We start from the raw sequence: 16,580 nt of genomic DNA, 5'->3' as shown, positions 1-16,580 counted from the left end.
TGTTGCATGAACAGTTGTGTCCTGACATTTTCTGAGACCCTTTTACATAGCATTCTGTACAGTTACCTTTAGGAACGTTATAGATTATATCCAAGTAATATATTGCTTTATAGGCCCAGTATCTGTTTGATATATATGTAAACATAGTTCCAGTTGAGCCTAACCACGTCCATACTTCATGCTGATGAAAGTGTTTAGTGTTATTTTTCCACCCCCTTGTGGAGCATCCTGTCCAGGCTGTCTGTCACTGGTGGAAAATGGCCGCTCGACCTGATTCTATTCACCGACACTGACAACTGTAAAGTACAGAAAACTCAACAGTATTATCTGGAACTACCTGAACAAACCCAACCTCAAGACGGGGGACTTTTTTAATGAACAATGTCTCGCTGGGTGCCTACCAAGAAGGAAAAGTACGGAGTTGGTGAGTGTAATAAAGTTGCACGTTTTCTCTGTGGTGTCGCTGGGTAGCTTGTCGGGCCACTCTGTATCCGATCACAAGTTTGGGAATAATTGTGATCAGTCTATGATTCAGCGCTGCTACGCCGACATTCACACAATATTCACAAAGGCCTGACTTGATGTTTTTGAAACACATTTGCCTGAATTTAGGAATGCAAAACTTGTATCCAAGCTTTTGCTATGAGCAGCTGGTTTTGCCAACTAGTTTGCATGAAGTCAGAGTGAGGAATCCTGTGTGTGAGGACTGGGGTGAACGTGGGAATGGTCAGAGGCGCGCCTAGTCTGCAACACTGTTTCCTGTGTAGTCAGGGCCTGCACATCGTGGGCTGGACTGGACGCGGTTGGAACTTTGTAGCGTTTATTTTTACTTGGTTCAACATATGAGTTAAAGTTATTGATGTACACAGTGGATTTGATGTAATTGTGGTGCTTCATATGTTTTCAACGTTTGTGTTTCGTCTGGATACTGCAGGCTACTCGTTCTCCGTCTCTAAGTCCTTTATGCGACTTATTCAAAGTAGATCTGGCAACAGGAGCCCTTAGGGCTGTTTATTCTGTTTTAACTTTTCCAAATGTGGACACAACTCAAAATGGACCCATGTTTTATAGCGCGTCTTGAAGTTTTAAAGGTCCGTGTTGATTGACACGATAGCTCATGGGCGGTATGACCGGGGGAATGGCCGGGGGTATGACTGCGGGTATGACCGGGGGTTTGGCCGCCCGCTGTCGGACGTCCTGTCTCACCATCAGGCCACTAACTTAACTTGAGTTAGGTTTTGTCCTGGCTGGAGTCATTCATTGTAGTGTCCATATTCACTCTCGTTTATTGGTAATACTTTACATTAGGTATAACACATTTTTATTCTCCAAGTACATTTAACCCGGAATTTGATTTGGTGAATAGGTGCTGCCAGTAATAGACAATGTACAAACAGAATATAGTAACATTGTTGTTATGCCTAGGCTACATAAGCTAGTGCAGGCTACATAAGCTAGTGCAGGCTACATAAGCTAGTGCAGGCTACATAAGCTAGTGCAGGCTACATAAGCTAGTGCAGGCTATATAAGCTAGTGCAGGCTACATAAGCTAGTGCAGGCTACATAAGCTAGTGCAGGCTACATAAGCTAGTGCAGGCTACATAAGCTAGTACAGGCTACATAAGCTAGTACAGTCTACATAAGCTAGTACAGGCTACTATTAGTAGTCTAAACTCTGTCATTGCAGAGTGATTCAGTAAATATACATACACTGTAGTTAAGACTTTGTTTAAACTGATTTTAAGAAAATAGTTTCAAATATTGACAATTCTCAGGGAGATTAGTGAACACTCAACAAGGCCTTCTGATGAGTCAGGGAGATCAGAGAACACTCAAGGCCTTCTGATGAGTCAGGGAGATCAGAGAACACTCAAGGCCTTCTGATGAGTCAGGGAGATCAGAGAACACTCAAGGCCTTCTGATGAGTCAGGGAGATCAGAGAACACTCAAGGCCTTCTGATGAGTCTGGGAGATCAGAGAACACTCAACAAGGCCTTCTGATGAGTCAGGGAGATCAGAGAACACTCAACAAGGCCTTCTGATGAGTCAGGGAGATCAGAGAACACTCAAGGCCTTCTGATGAGTCTGGGAGATCAGAGAACACTCAACAAGGCCTTCTGATGAGTCAGGGAGATCAGAGAACACTCAAGGCCTTCTGATGAGTCGGGGAGTTCAGAGAACACTCAACAAGGCCTTCTGATGAGTCTGGGAGATCAGAGAACACTCAACAAGGCCTTCTGATGAGTCGGGGAGATCAGAGAACACTCAACAAGGCCTTCTGATGAGTCGGGGAGATCAGTGAACACTCAACAAGGCCTTCTGATGAGTCAGGGAGATCAGAGAACACTCAACAAGGCCTTCTGATGACCCGGGGAGTTCAGTGAACACTCAACAAGGCCTTCTGATGAGTCGGGGAGATCAGAGAACACTCAACAAGGCCTTCTGATGAGTCAGGGAGATCAGAGAACACTCAACAAGGCTTTCTCATGAGTCAGGGAGATCAGTGAACACTCAACAAGGCCTTCTGATGAGTCAGGGAGATCAGAGAACACTTAGGGCCCTATAAAATCCGCATTGCGGAAAATGCAGACGGAATCTAGACGTTAACACTGAATTCACCAATATGTAATACGTTTTATTGAACTTAGTTGGAAATCAAAAGTGTAACTTCTATTCAGTCGAATAAGCCTCACTTAGAATATCTTTTGTATTTTTATGTTAACCGAATTCAAAACGTTCTCATTGACCTCCATACAAAACCACTTGGTCTTTTTCACTCTTTATTCTCAGTCAGCCATCTTGTTTCACCTCTTCCTCTCTGGTCTGGTTGGTTAAAGGAGCAGACAGACTGAAACATACTATAAATGACTGATTTACCATCCATGGTACAAATCAACAGTGACGCGTGTATTTGGGTCTCACTTTACATTACAGTGGCCCCTATCCACAGGAACACTTCAACAGTAATGAGACCAGTGTCATGTGAAGTACAGGGCCCATTGTCGCTGTGTGTCTTACCCTTCATCTTGGTTCCCTATTATTATAGTCTCAGGTAGATTGAGGAAGTGGGGAGCTGGTAAAACCATGAATGGCTGTCATCAGTGCAGTAAAACACAGGTTCCCATATAGTGTTGCATTGTTTCTGCTGTTATAGAATGTAGGGAGGACTTGACCTCACCTTGTCCCTTCCTGTAGGGAGGACTTGACCTCACCTTGTCCCTTCCTGTAGGGAGGACTTGACCTCACCTTGTCCCTTCCTGTAGGGAGGACTTGACCTCACCTTGTCCCTTCCTGTAGGGAGGACTTGACCTCACCTTGTCCCTTCCTGTAGGGAGGACTTGACCTCACCTTGTCCCTTCCTGTAGGGAGGACTTGACCTCACCTTGTCCCTTCCTGTAGGGAGGACTTGACCTCACCTTGTCCCTTCCTGTAGGGAGGACTTGACCTCACCTGTGTCCCTTCCTGTAGGGAGGACTTGACCTCACTGTGTCCCTTCCTGCAGGGAGGACTTGACCTCACCGTGTCCCTTCCTGTAGGGAGGACTTGACCTCTCACTGTGTCCCTTCCTGTAGGGAGGACTTGACCTCACTCACTGTGTCCCTTCCTGCAGGGAGGACTTGACCTCACCGTGTCCCTTCCTGTAGGGAGGACTTAAGCTCACTGTGTCCCTTCCTGTAGGGAGGACTTGACCTCACTCACTGTGTCCCTTCCTGTAGGGAGGACTTGACCTCACTCACTGTGTCCCTTCCTGTAGGGAGGACTTGACCTCACTCACTGTGTCCCTTCCTGTAGGGAGGACTTGACCTCACTCACTGTGTCCCTTCCTGCAGGGAGGACGTGACCTCACCGTGTCCCTACCTGCAGGGAGGACGTGACCTCACCGTGTCCCTTCCTGCAGGGAGGACGTGACCTCACCGTGTCCCTTCCTGCAGGGAGGACGTGACCTCAGCAGGTCCCTTCCTGCAGGGAGGATGTGACCTCACCATGTCCCTTCCCTTGTTGCTCAGGGAAACCAAAGCTACACTCTAGCACCAGTGGTTTCCATGACGTTGTGCTTTCCTCTTGGCACAGCTTTGTTACTGCACTTTTAATACTCCACTGACTACTGTTCCTCACAGACAATTCAAACCAGCTAGGTGGATGTCTTTGGGAGAGTTGCATTTCCTTGACTGAGACTGAGATGGGAAACCTTTTAGCTTCTCTGCAGATATGCCAGTTGACTGACTTTATCTTGGAAAATAAAACATCTTGGATAAAAGCTTTATACGTTTAGTTTGTAGTTTATGTGTAGTGTAGAACTCTCATCCCTTTACTCTGAGAAATACACAGCATCTGATCTCACAACAGGCGGAGGCTGAAAAAATCAAGATGTTTCCTCATGTGATCTCTTACCTTGAGGCCAGACGCTGAACTTCCTTCAACGTCTTGAATTCCACAGTAGAATGTTTAGGATGTTCCTCTGGTAATGCTGATGAGCTCATCAACCAACCAGAAGCACCATCACAATCTCTCCTTCAGGGTCCCCTTCTACTGTTACACTGCCCAGGTTAACATGAAGGTTGCACTAACCAACCAATTAGTCATATTTGTATCTCTTTCACAGCTCCAATTTCAGATGAGGGATGGATGAATGTCTGGACCTGACCTGCTTTTGTTCACAAAGAATAACGACGTGTGAACCAATCTAATGATCAAAGAGTTGGACGTTCATTCAAATCAATTGTCTGCTGACCCTGAGTTCATTCCATGACACACTTCCTTTTGTTGTTAGAATGTCAACAAACCCTGCAGTGAATCAAATGGAATCGGAGGAGCAGTTTAAATACATGTTTCTTCCTCAAGGCAAGACAGAAGTCTGATTTTAAAAAGGGCCTGGTGGTGGGGTCATTGTTTTCCTGCATGATGTTTCCTCCTCCATCGTGTGATGAATTAATTCATTTGAAATCCCCTTTTGATGATCATACAGGAAGTGTTGTAAAAATCCTATCTGATTCTGTTAAAGTCTAAAAAGGAGACACAGATGGAGATTAAAGGAATACTGTTGAGAAACAGTGATATTCTCTGGTTCAACATGTCTGTTTTGTTGAGTCTGGAGATAACGATGGTATACGAGCTACACACATCCCTATAGAACAGTTCCACTCTGTCCAGCGGCAGGACAACTCTGTTCCTCTGTGTAGTTCCACTCTGTCCAGCGGCAGGACAACTCTGTTCCTCTGTGTAGTTCCACTCTGTCCAGCGGCAGGACAACTCTGTTCCTCTGTGTAGTTCCACTCTGTCCAGCGGCAGGACAACTCTGTTCCTCTGTGTAGTTCCACTCTGTCCAGCGGCAGGACAACTCTGTTCCTCTGTGTAGTTCCACTCTGTCCAGCGGCAGGACAACTCTGTTCCTCTGTGTAGTTCCACTCTGTCCAGCGGCAGGACAACTCTGTTCCTCTGTGTAGTTCCACTCTGTCCAGCGGCAGGACAACTCTGTTCCTCTGTGTAGTTCCACTCTGTCCAGCGGCAGGACAACTCTGTTCCTCTGTGTAGTTCCACTCTGTCCAGCGGCAGGACAACTCTGTTCCTCTGTGTAGTTCCACTCTGTCCAGCGGCAGGACAACTCTGTTCAACAAACGCAAATCAGTAATAAAACATCAAGTTTACGTTCATTTGGGTCTTTGAAAATATCTGTATAAACACCATGTATTATTATTCAGTACCAGCTACAGTTCTGTTATCAAACGGTCCCTGGACCGTTAGGCCCCCGAGTGGTGCAGCGGTCTAAGGCACAGAGGTGTCACTACAGACCCTGGTTCGATTCCAGGCTGTATCACAGCGGTCTAAGGCACTGCATCTACGTGCCAGAGGTGTCACTACAGACCCTGGTTCAATTTCAGGCTGTGTCACAACCAGCCGTGACTTGGAGTCCCATAGGGTGGCGCACAATTGGCCCAGCGTCGTCTGGCTTAGTGTTTGGCCCGGGTAGGACGTCATTGTAAATAAATAAATCCAAATAAAGTTGTGTGTGGTCTTGAGGAAGCTGTGTTTGTGTTAGTCAGGCCATTGAGTGCAGCCTTGGCTACTCTTATCTTCAGACCTTGGCCCAACAAATCACTAAATAAACCAACTTCCAACAACTACTACCTACTGACTTCATAACGCTCCTTTAGATGTGGTCTGTCCTGAGGACTCTGGTTTGGTTTGTCAGACTAATCTATAACTTGTCTTGGCTCCTGACTCTCAGCTGTAGACCTGTAATGTTGTGGTGAGGAGGGAGGCTGTTTGTCTTGGCTCCTGACTCTCAGCTGTAGACCTGTAATGTTGTGGTGAGGAGGGAGGCTGTTTGTCTTGGCTCCTGACTCTCAGCTGTAGTCCTGTAATGTTGTGGTGAGGAGGGAGGCTGTTTGTCTTGGCTCCTGACTCTCAGCTGTAGACCTGTAATGTTGTGGTGAGGAGGGAGGCTGTTTGTCTTGGCTCCTGACTCTCAGCTGTAGACCTGTAATGTTGTGGTGAGGAGGGAGGCTGTTTGTCTTGGCTCCTGACTCTCAGCTGTAGACCTGTAATGTTGTGGTGAGGAGGGAGGCTGTTTGTCTTGGCTCCTGACTCTCAGCTGTAGTCCTGTAATGTTGTGGTGAGGAGGGAGGCTGTTTGTCTTGGCTCCTGACTCTCAGCTGTAGACCTGTAATGTTGCCAGAATCAGCCAGATAAGGAAATGCCACTTCCTGTAGTTGGTGTGGTTCCTTCCCCCACGTGGGACCTGTACAGCTGCACTTCCAGTTCTAGAGTCCAACGTTGTAGTTCCAGTTCTAGAGTCCAACGTTGTAGTTCCAGTTCTAGAGTCCCCCGTTGTAGTTCCAGTTCTAGAGTCCCCCGTTGTAGTTCCAGTTCTAGAGTCCCCCGTTGTAGTTCCAGTTCTAGAGTCCCCCGTTGTAGTTCCAGTTCTAGAGTCCCCCGTTGTAGTTCCAGTTCTAGAGTCCCCCGTTGTAGTTCCAGTTCTAGAGTCCCCCGTTGTAGTTCCAGTTCTAGAGTCCCCCGTTCTAGTTTCAGAAAGCATCCTGAGACCATTCATGTGTGGGGTTGCTTCTCAGCCAAGGGAGTGGGCTCACTCACAATGTTGCCTAAGAACACAGCCATGAATAAAGAATGGTACCAACACATCCTCCGAGAGCAACTTCTCCCAACCATCCAGGAACAGTTTGGTGACGAACAATGCCTTTTCCAGCATGATGGAGCACCTTGCCATTAGGCAAAAGTGATCACTAAGTGTCTCGGAGAACAAAACATTTATATTTTGGGACCATGGTCAGGAAACTCCCCAGACCTTAATCCCATTGAGAACTTGTGGTTAATCCTCAAGAGGCAAGTGGACAAACAAAACCCCACAAATTCTGACAAACTCCAAGCATTGATTATGCAAGAATGAGCTGCCATCAGTCAGGATGTGGCCCAGAAGTTAATTGACAGCATGCCAGGGCGGATTGCAGAGGTCTTGAAAAAGAAGGGCCAACACTGCAAATATTGACTCTTTGCATCAACTTCATGTAATTGTCAATAAAATCCTTTGACACTTATGAAATGCTTGTAATTATACTTCAGTATTCCATAGTAACATCTGACAAAAATATCTAAAGACACTGAAGCAGCAAACTTTGTGGAAATTAATATTTGTGTCATTCTAAAAACTTTTGGCCACGACTATATACACTGCTCAAAAAAATAAAGGGAACACTTAAACAACACAATGTAACTCCAAGTCAATCACACTTCTATGAAATCAAACTGCCCACTTAGGAAGTAACACTGATTGACAATAAATTTCACATGCTGTTGTGCAAATGGAATAGACAACAGGTGGAAATTATAGGCAATTAGCAAGACACCCCCTATAAAGGAGTGGTTCTGCAGGTGGGGACCACAGACCACTTCTCAGTTCCTATGCTTTCTGGCTGATGTTTTGGTCACTTTTGAATGCTGGTGGTGCTTTCACTCTAGTGGTAGCATGAGACGGAGTCTACAACCCACACAAGTGGCTCAGGTAGTGCAGCTCATCCAGGATGGCACATCAATGCGAGCTGTGGCAAGAAGGTTTGCTGTGTCTGTCAGCGTAGTGTCCAGAGCATGGAGGCGCTACCAGGAGACAGGCCAGTACATCAGGAGACGTGGAGGAGGCCGTAGGAGGGCAACAACCCAGCAGCAGGACCGCTACCTCTGCCTTTGTGCAAGGAGGAGCAGGAGAAGCACTGCCAGAGCCCTGCAAAATGACCTCCAGCAGGCCACAAATGTGCATGTATCTGCTCAAACGGTCAGAAACAGACTCCATGAGGGTGGTATGAGGGCCCGACGTCCACAGGTGGGGGTTGTGCTTACAGCCCAACACCGCGCAGGACGTTTGGCATTTGCCAGAGAACACCAAGATTGGCAAATTCGCCACTGGCGCCCTGTGCTCTTCAGATGAAAGCAGGTTCACACTGAGCACGTGACAGACGTGACAGAGTCTGGAGACGCCGTGGAGAACGTTCTGCTGCCTGCAACATCCTCCAGCATGACCGGTTTGGCGGTGGGTCAGTCATGGTGTGGGGTGGCATTTCTTTGGGGGGCCGCACAGCCTCCATGTGCTCGCCAGAGGTAGCCTGACTGCCATTATGTACCGAGATGAGATCCTCAGACCCCTGGTGAGACCATATGCTGGTGCGGTTGGCCCTGGGTTCCTCCTAATGCAAGACAATGCTAGACCTCATGTGGCTGGAGTGTGTCAGCAGTTCCTGCAAGAGGAAGGCATTGATGCTATGGACCGCCCGTTCCCCAGACCTGAATCCAATTGAGCACATCTGGGACATCATGTCTCGCTCCATCCACCAACGCCACGTTGCACCACAGACTGTCCAGGAGTTGGCGGATGCTTTAGTCCAGGTCTGGGAGGAGATCCCTCAGGAGACCATCCGCCACCTCATCAGGAGCATGCCCAGGCATTGTAGGGAGGTCATACAGGCACGTGGAGGCCACACACACTACTGAGCCTCATTTTGACTTGTTTTAAGGACATTACATCAAAGTTGGATCAGCCTGTAGTGTGGTTTTCCACTTTAATTTTGAGTGTGACTCCAAATCCAGACCTCCATGGGTTGATAAATTGGATTTCCATTGATTATTTTTGTGTGATTTTGTTGTCAGCACATTCAACTATGTAAAGAAAAAAGTATTTAATAAGATTATTTATTTCATTCAGATCTAGGATGTGTTGTTTAAGTGTTCCCTTTATTTTTTTGAGCAGTATAGTTTCCAGGACTTTTTTTGTTGCATCGTGTCACACTGTAGTAGTGAGGAACCAGTTAAGAGGAGCAGACTACACACTAAACAGTAGTTGTCTCCAGCCCAGCCCAGCCCCCCCTCAGCCCAGCCTAGCAACAGTTTGTGACTCAATCCCCCACCCTATACTCAACAAAGCACCACATACTCACCCAAACCCACAACTCTGGTTTCTCATACAGTGAGTCTAAGCTAACAAATATGGTTGTAATTAAACCCCTGGGCTCAATCACACAGACTGGATGGAGTGGTGGGTAGAGGGGTGGATGGAGTGGTGGGTAGAGGGGTGGATGGAGTGGTGGGTAGAGGGGTGGTGGGTAGAGGGGTGGTGGATGGAGGGATGGATGGATGGATGGAGGGGTAGGTGGGTGGAGGGGTAGGTGGGTGGATGGGGTGGATAGATGGAGGGGTAGGTGGATGGAGGGGTGGATGGAGTGGTGGATGGGGTGTATAGATGGAGGGGTGGATGGAGTGGTGTATAGAGAAATGCTGAGAGCAGTGGATGGTAACAGAAATAATGTTGTCCTGTTGAGTGTTGAAGCCAGTTTCTGTTTATGATCTGCTGCTTGGCTTCTGCATAAAGAGAAGTAAGCATGCATCCCAAATGGCACCCTGTTCCCTTTATAGTGCACTGCCATATGGGACGTAGCCTACTCTAAGAGCACTATCAGAAATGGTCTGCTTGCTTGCTTGTGGTAAAAAAAAACTCTGGGTATTGTCACAGAGCAGAGATGGACGTATCTATCTGGGTCACAGAGCAGAGATGGACGTATCTATCTGGGTCACAGAGCAGAGATGGACGTATCTATCTGGGTCACAGAGCAGAGATGGACGTATCTATCTGGGTCACAGAGCAGAGATGGACGTATCTATCTGGGAGTCACAGAGCAGAGATGGACGTATCTATCTGGGTCACAGAGCAGAGATGGACGTATCTATCTGGGTCACAGAGCAGAGATGGACGTATCTATCTGGGTCACAGAGCAGAGATGGACGTATCTATCTGGGTCACAGAGCAGAGATGGACGTATCTATCTGGGTCACAGAGCAGAGATGGACGTATCTATCTGGGTCACAGAGCAGAGATGGACGTATCTATCTGGGTCACAGAGCAGAGATGGACGTATCTATCTGGGTCACAGAGCAGAGATGGACGTATCTATCTGGGTCACAGAGCAGAGATGGACGTATCTATCTGGGTGTTGTCACAGAGCAGAGATGGACGTATCTATGTGCTGAACCACACATCATCCTTCCTCTGGTCGGGTGGGACATAGACCTGCCGCTATGTCATTATACCAGGAAACATCGTCATCAACTTTTGTCCTAGTCTGTCTGATTTACCTTGGGGTTATTTAGCAGACCCTCTGATCCAGAGAGACCTACAGTCAGTGCATTCATCTAAGGTAGATAAACAACCACATATCATAGAATGGATAGCACAGTCTTAGAATGGATAGCGCAGTCTTGGAATGGATAGCGCAGTCTTGGAATGGATAGCGCAGTCTTAGAATGGATAGCGCAGTCTTAGAATGGATAGCGCAGTCTTAGAATGGATAGCGCAGTCTTAGAATGGATAGTCTTAGAATGGATAGTCTTAGAATGGATAGTCTTAGAATGGATAGTCTTAGAATGGATAGTCTTAGAATGGATAGCGCAGTCTTGGAATGGATAGTCTTGGAATGGATAGTCTTGGAATGGATAGCGCAGTCTTGGAATGGATAGTCTTGGAATGGATAGTCTTGGAATGGATAGTCTTGGAATGGATAGTCTTGGAATGGATAGTCTTGGAATGGATAGTCTTGGAATGGATAGTCTTGGAATGGATAGTCTTGGAATGGATAGTCTTGGAATGGATAGTCTTGGAATGGATAGTCTTGGAATGGATAGTCTTAGAATGGATAGTCTTAGAATGGATAGCGCAGTCTTGGAATGGATAGCGCAGTCTTGGAATGGATAGCGCAGTCTTGGAATGGATAGCGCAGTCTTGGAATGGATAGCGCAGTCTTGGAATGGATAGCGCAGTCTTGGAATGGATAGCGCAGTCTTGGAATCGATAGCGCAGTCTTGGAATGGATAGCGCAGTCTTGGAATGGATAGCGCAGTCTTGGAATGGATAGCGCAGTCTTGGAATCGATAGCGCAGTCTTGGAATGGATAGCGCAGTCTTGGAATGGATAGCGCAGTCTTGGAATCGATAGCGCAGTCTTAGAATGGATAGCGCAGTCTTAGAATGGATAGTCTTAGAATGGATATCGCAGTCTTAGAATGCATAGCGCAGTCTTAGAATGGATATCGCAGTGTTAGAATGCATAGCGCAGTCTTAGAATGGATAGTCTTAGAATGGATGGCGCAGTCTTAGAATGGATAGCGCAGTGTTGGAATGGATAGCGCAGTGTTGGAATGGATAGCGCAGTGTTGGAATGGATAGCGCAGTGTTGGAATGGATAGCGCAGTCTTGGAATGGATAGCACAGTCTTGGAATGGATAGAAAACATATCACATATCAATATTAGGAAGGTGTTACTAATGTTTTCTAAACTCAGTGTACATATCACAGTCATAACAGTCACAGCTTTTTCAATATTCACCCTTTTCTACAAAGTTGTGTCCTTGTTTAAAGTGAATGTTCACCTTCATAATGTCAACAGCTGTTTGCTAGCTTTCTATCAATGTGATGACTTCCTGTAGAGACTCTCCATTAGGCTGGAGTAGACTTCTTGTTTCAGTCTCCTACCGACCTGGACCGGTCTGCCTGCCGTTTTCTAACCTTATCAAACTACACTGTCAGTGAGGGCCTCATGCTGTGTCAGTGTGGGAGTATTACCACACACACACATTCACACACTCACAGTAAATGTTTTTACATTTCAGGCCCACATGAAAATAGTAACACCAGCCCACACTACACACAATGTAAAACACCTTCCTCTTTCTGGTCAGTCACTGCTGTTTAGTAGAGACCTGGTTACAAGCATGACAGATACATATAGTCTCTCTGTTGTCTGTTTAGTAGAGACCTGGTTACCAGCGTGACAGATGCATATAGTCTCTCTGTTTAGTAGACACCTGGTTACCAGCGTGACAGATGCATATAGTCTCTCTGTTTAGTAGACACCTGGTTACCAGCGTGACAGATGCATATAGTCTCTCTGTTTAGTAGAGACCTGGTTACCAGCGTGACAGATGCATATAGTCTCTCTGTTGTCTGTTTAGTAGAGACCTGGTTACCAGCGTGACAGATGCATATAGTCTCTCTGTTGTCTGTTTAGTAGAGACCTGGTTACCAGCGTGACAGATGCATATAGTCTCTCTGTCTGTTTAGTAGAGACCTGGTTACCAGCGTGACAGATGCATATAGTCTCTCTGTCTGTTTAGTAGAGACCTGGTTACCAGCGTGACAGATACATATAGTCTCTGTTTAGTAGAGACCTGGTTACCAGCGTGACGGATACATATAGTCTCTCTGTTGTCTGTTTAGTAGAGACCTGGTTACCAGCGTGACAGATACATATATTCTCTCTGTTGTCTGTTTAGTAGAGACCTGGTTACCAGCGTGACAGATACATATAGTCTCTGTTTAGTAGAGACCTGGTTACCAGCGTGACGGATACATATAGTCTCTCTGTTGTCTGTTTAGTAGAGACCTGGTTACCAGCGTGACAGATGCATATAGTCTCTCTGTTTAGTAGAGACCTGGTTACCAGCATGACAGATACATATAGTCTCTCTGTCTGTTTAGTAGAGACCTGGTTACCAGCGTGACAGATACATATAGTCTCTCTGTTGTCTGTTTAGTAGAGACCTGGTTACCAGCGTGACAGATACATATAGTCTCTCTGTTGTCTGTTTAGTAGAGACCTGGTTACCAGCGTGACAGATACATATAGTCTCTGTTTAGTAGAGACCTGGTTACCAGCGTGACGGATACATATAGTCTCTCTGTTGTCTGTTTAGTAGAGACCTGGTTACCAGCGTGACAGATACATATATTCTCTCTGTTGTCTGTTTAGTAGAGACCTGGTTACCAGCGTGACAGATACATATAGTCTCTGTTTAGTAGAGACCTGGTTACCAGCGTGACGGATACATATAGTCTCTCTGTTGTCTGTTTAGTAGAGACCTGGTTACCAGCGTGACAGATGCATATAGTCTCTCTGTTTAGTAGAGACCTGGTTACCAGCATGACAGATACATATAGTCTCTCTGTTGTCTGTTTAGTAGAGACCTGGTTACCAGCGTGATAGATACATATAGTCTCTCTGTTTAGTAGAGACCTGGTTACCAGCGTGACAGATACATATAGTCTCTCTGTTGTCTGTTTAGTAGAGACCTGGTTACCAGCGTGACGGATACATATAGTCTCTCTGTCTGTTTAGTAGAGACCTGGTTACCAGCGTGACAGATACATATAGTCTCTCTGTTTAGTAGAGACCTGGTTACCCGCGTGACGGATACATATAGTCTCTCTGTTTAGTAGAGACCTGGTTACCAGCGTGACAGATACATATAGTCTCTCTGTTGTCTGTTTAGTAGAGACCTGGTTACCAGCGTGACGGATACATATAGTCTCTCTGTCTGTTTAGTAGAGACCTGGTTACCAGCGTGACAGATACATATAGTCTCTCTGTTTAGTAGAGACCTGGTTACCCGCGTGACGGATACATATAGTCTCTCTGTTTAGTAGAGACCTGGTTACCAGCGTGACGGATACATATAGTCTCTCTGTTTAGTAGAGACCTGGTTACCAGCGTGACAGATGCATATAGTCTCTCTGTTTAGTAGAGACCTGGTTACCAGCGTGACAGATGCATATAGTCTCTCTGTTGTCTGTTTAGTAGAGACCTGGTTACCAGCATGACAGATACATATAGTCTCTCTGTTGTCTGTTTAGTAGAGACCTGGTTACCAGCGTGACAGATACATATAGTCTCTCTGTTGTCTGTTTAGTAGAGACCTGGTTACCAGCGTGACAGATGCATATAGTCTCTCTGTTTAGTAGAGACCTGGTTACCAGCGTGACAGATGCATATAGTCTCTCTGTTGTCTGTTTAGTAGAGACCTGGTTACCAGCATGACAGATACATATAGTCTCTCTGTTGTCTGTTTAGTAGAGACCTGGTTACCAGCGTGACAGATGCATATAGTCTCTCTGTCTGTTTAGTAGAGACCTGGTTACCAGCGTGACAGATACATATAGTCTCTCTCTCTGTTTAGTAGAGACCTGGTTACCAGCGTGACGGATACATATAGTCTCTCTGTTTAGTAGAGACCTGGTTACCAGCGTGACAGATGCATATAGTCTCTCTGTTTAGTAGAGACCTGGTTACCAGCGTGACAGATGCATATAGTCTCTCTGTTGTCTGTATAGTAGAGACCTGGTTACCAGCGTGACAGATACATATAGTCTCTCTGTTGTCTGTTTAGTAGAGACCTGGTTACCAGCGTGACAGATGCATATAGTCTCTCTGTTGTCTGTTTAGTAGAGACCTGGTTACCAGCGTGACAGATGCATATAGTCTCTCTGTTGTCTGTTTAGTAGAGACCTGGTTACCAGCGTGACAGATGCATATAGTCTCTCTGTTTAGTAGAGACCTGGTTACCAGCGTGACAGATGCATATAGTCTCTCTGTTGTCTGTTTAGTAGAGACCTGGTTACCAGCCTGACGGATACATATAGTCTCTCTGTTGTCTGTTTAGTAGAGACCTGGTTACCAGCGTGACAGATACATATAGTTTCTCTGTCTGTTTAGTAGAGACCTGGTTACCAGCGTGACAGATACATATAGTCTCTCTGTCTGTTTAGTAGAGGCCTGGTTACCAGCGTGACAGATACATATAGTCTCTCTGTTGTCTGTTTAGTAGGGACCTGGTTACCAGCGTGACAGATACATATAGTCTCTCTGTTGTCTGTTTAGTAGAGACCTGGTTACCAGCGTGACGGATACATATAGTCTCTCTGTTGTCTGTTTAGTAGAGACCTGGTTACCAGCGTGACGGATACATATAGTCTCTCTGTTGTCTGTTTAGTAGAGACCTGGTTACCAGCGTGACAGATACATATAGTCTCTCTGTTGTCTGTTTAGTAGAGACCTGGTTACCAGCGTGACAGATACATATAGTCTCTCTGTTGTCTGTTTAGTAGAGACCTGGTTACCAGCGTGACAGATACATATAGTCTCTCTCTCTGTTTAGTAGAGACCTGGTTACCAGCGTGACAGATACATATAGTCTCTCTGTTTAGTAGAGACCTGGTTACCAGCATGACAGATACATATAATCTCTCTGTTGTCTGTTTAGTAGAGACCTGGTTACCAGCGTGACAGATGCATATAGTCTCTCTGTTGTCTGTTTAGTAGAGACCTGGTTACCAGCGTGACAGATACATATAGTCTCTCTGTTTAGTAGAGACCTGGTTACCAGCGTGACGGATACATATAGTCTCTCTGTCTGTTTAGTAGAGACCTGGTTACCAGCGTGACAGATGCATATAGTCTCTCTGTTTAGTAGAGACCTGGTTACCAGCGTGACAGATGCATATAGTCTCTCTGTTGTCTGTTTAGTAGAGACCTGGTTACCAGCGTGACAGATACATATAGTTTCTCTGTCTGTTTAGTAGAGGCCTGGTTACCAGCGTGACAGATACATATAGTCTCTCTGTTGTCTGTTTAGTAGGGACCTGGTTACCAGCGTGACAGATGCATATAGTCTCTCTGTTGTCTGTTTAGTAGAGACCTGGTTACCAGCGTGACAGATACATATAGTCTCTCTGTCTGTTTAGTAGAGACCTGGTTACCAGCCTGACGGATACATATAGTCTCTCTGTCTGTTTAGTAGAGACCTGGTTACCAGCCTGACGGATACATATAGTCTCTCTGTTGTCTGTTTAGTAGAGACCTGGTTACCAGCGTGACAGATACATATAGTCTCTCTGTTGTCTGTTTAGTAGAGACCTGGTTACCAGCGTGACAGATACATATAGTCTCTCTGTTGTCTGTTTAGTAGAGACCTGGTTACCAGCGTGACGGATACATATAGTCTCTCTGTTGTCTGTTTAGTAGAGACCTGGTTACCAGCGTGACAGATACATATAGTCTCTCTGTTTAGTAGAGACCTGGTTACCCGCGTGACGGATACATATAGTCTCTCTGTTTAGTAGAGACCTGGTTACCAGCGTGACGGATACATATAGTCTCTCTGTTTAGTAGAGACCTGGTTACCAGCATGACGGATACATATAGTCTCTCTGTTGTCTGTTTAGTAGAGACCTGGTTACCAGCGTGACAGATACAT

The 16,580-nt window shown here is 46.0% G+C and overlaps 1 protein-coding gene across 7 annotated transcripts in view; it reads left to right on the top strand.

Moving 5' to 3' along the window:
• The first annotated feature begins 208 nt into the window (after window positions 1-208).
• The window catches only part of LOC106591860 (dedicator of cytokinesis protein 1), a 723,705-nt gene continuing 707,333 nt past the window's right edge, over window positions 209-16,580 (top strand). For all 7 annotated transcript variants that reach the window (XM_045687698.1, XM_045687691.1, XM_045687686.1 and 4 more), the window contains exon 1: window positions 209-424. In XM_045687698.1, the coding sequence (XP_045543654.1) occupies window positions 382-424 (43 nt within the window). In that variant the 5' untranslated portion in view covers window positions 209-381. The remainder of the gene's footprint in view (window positions 425-16,580) is intronic.

This window comes from Salmo salar, chromosome ssa01, assembly GCF_905237065.1.
Source record: "Salmo salar chromosome ssa01, Ssal_v3.1, whole genome shotgun sequence".
Classification (NCBI taxonomy): Eukaryota; Metazoa; Chordata; class Actinopteri; order Salmoniformes; family Salmonidae; genus Salmo; species Salmo salar.
Note: the sequence above shows the minus strand (reverse complement) of the source record. Positions and strands in the feature narration are given on the sequence as shown.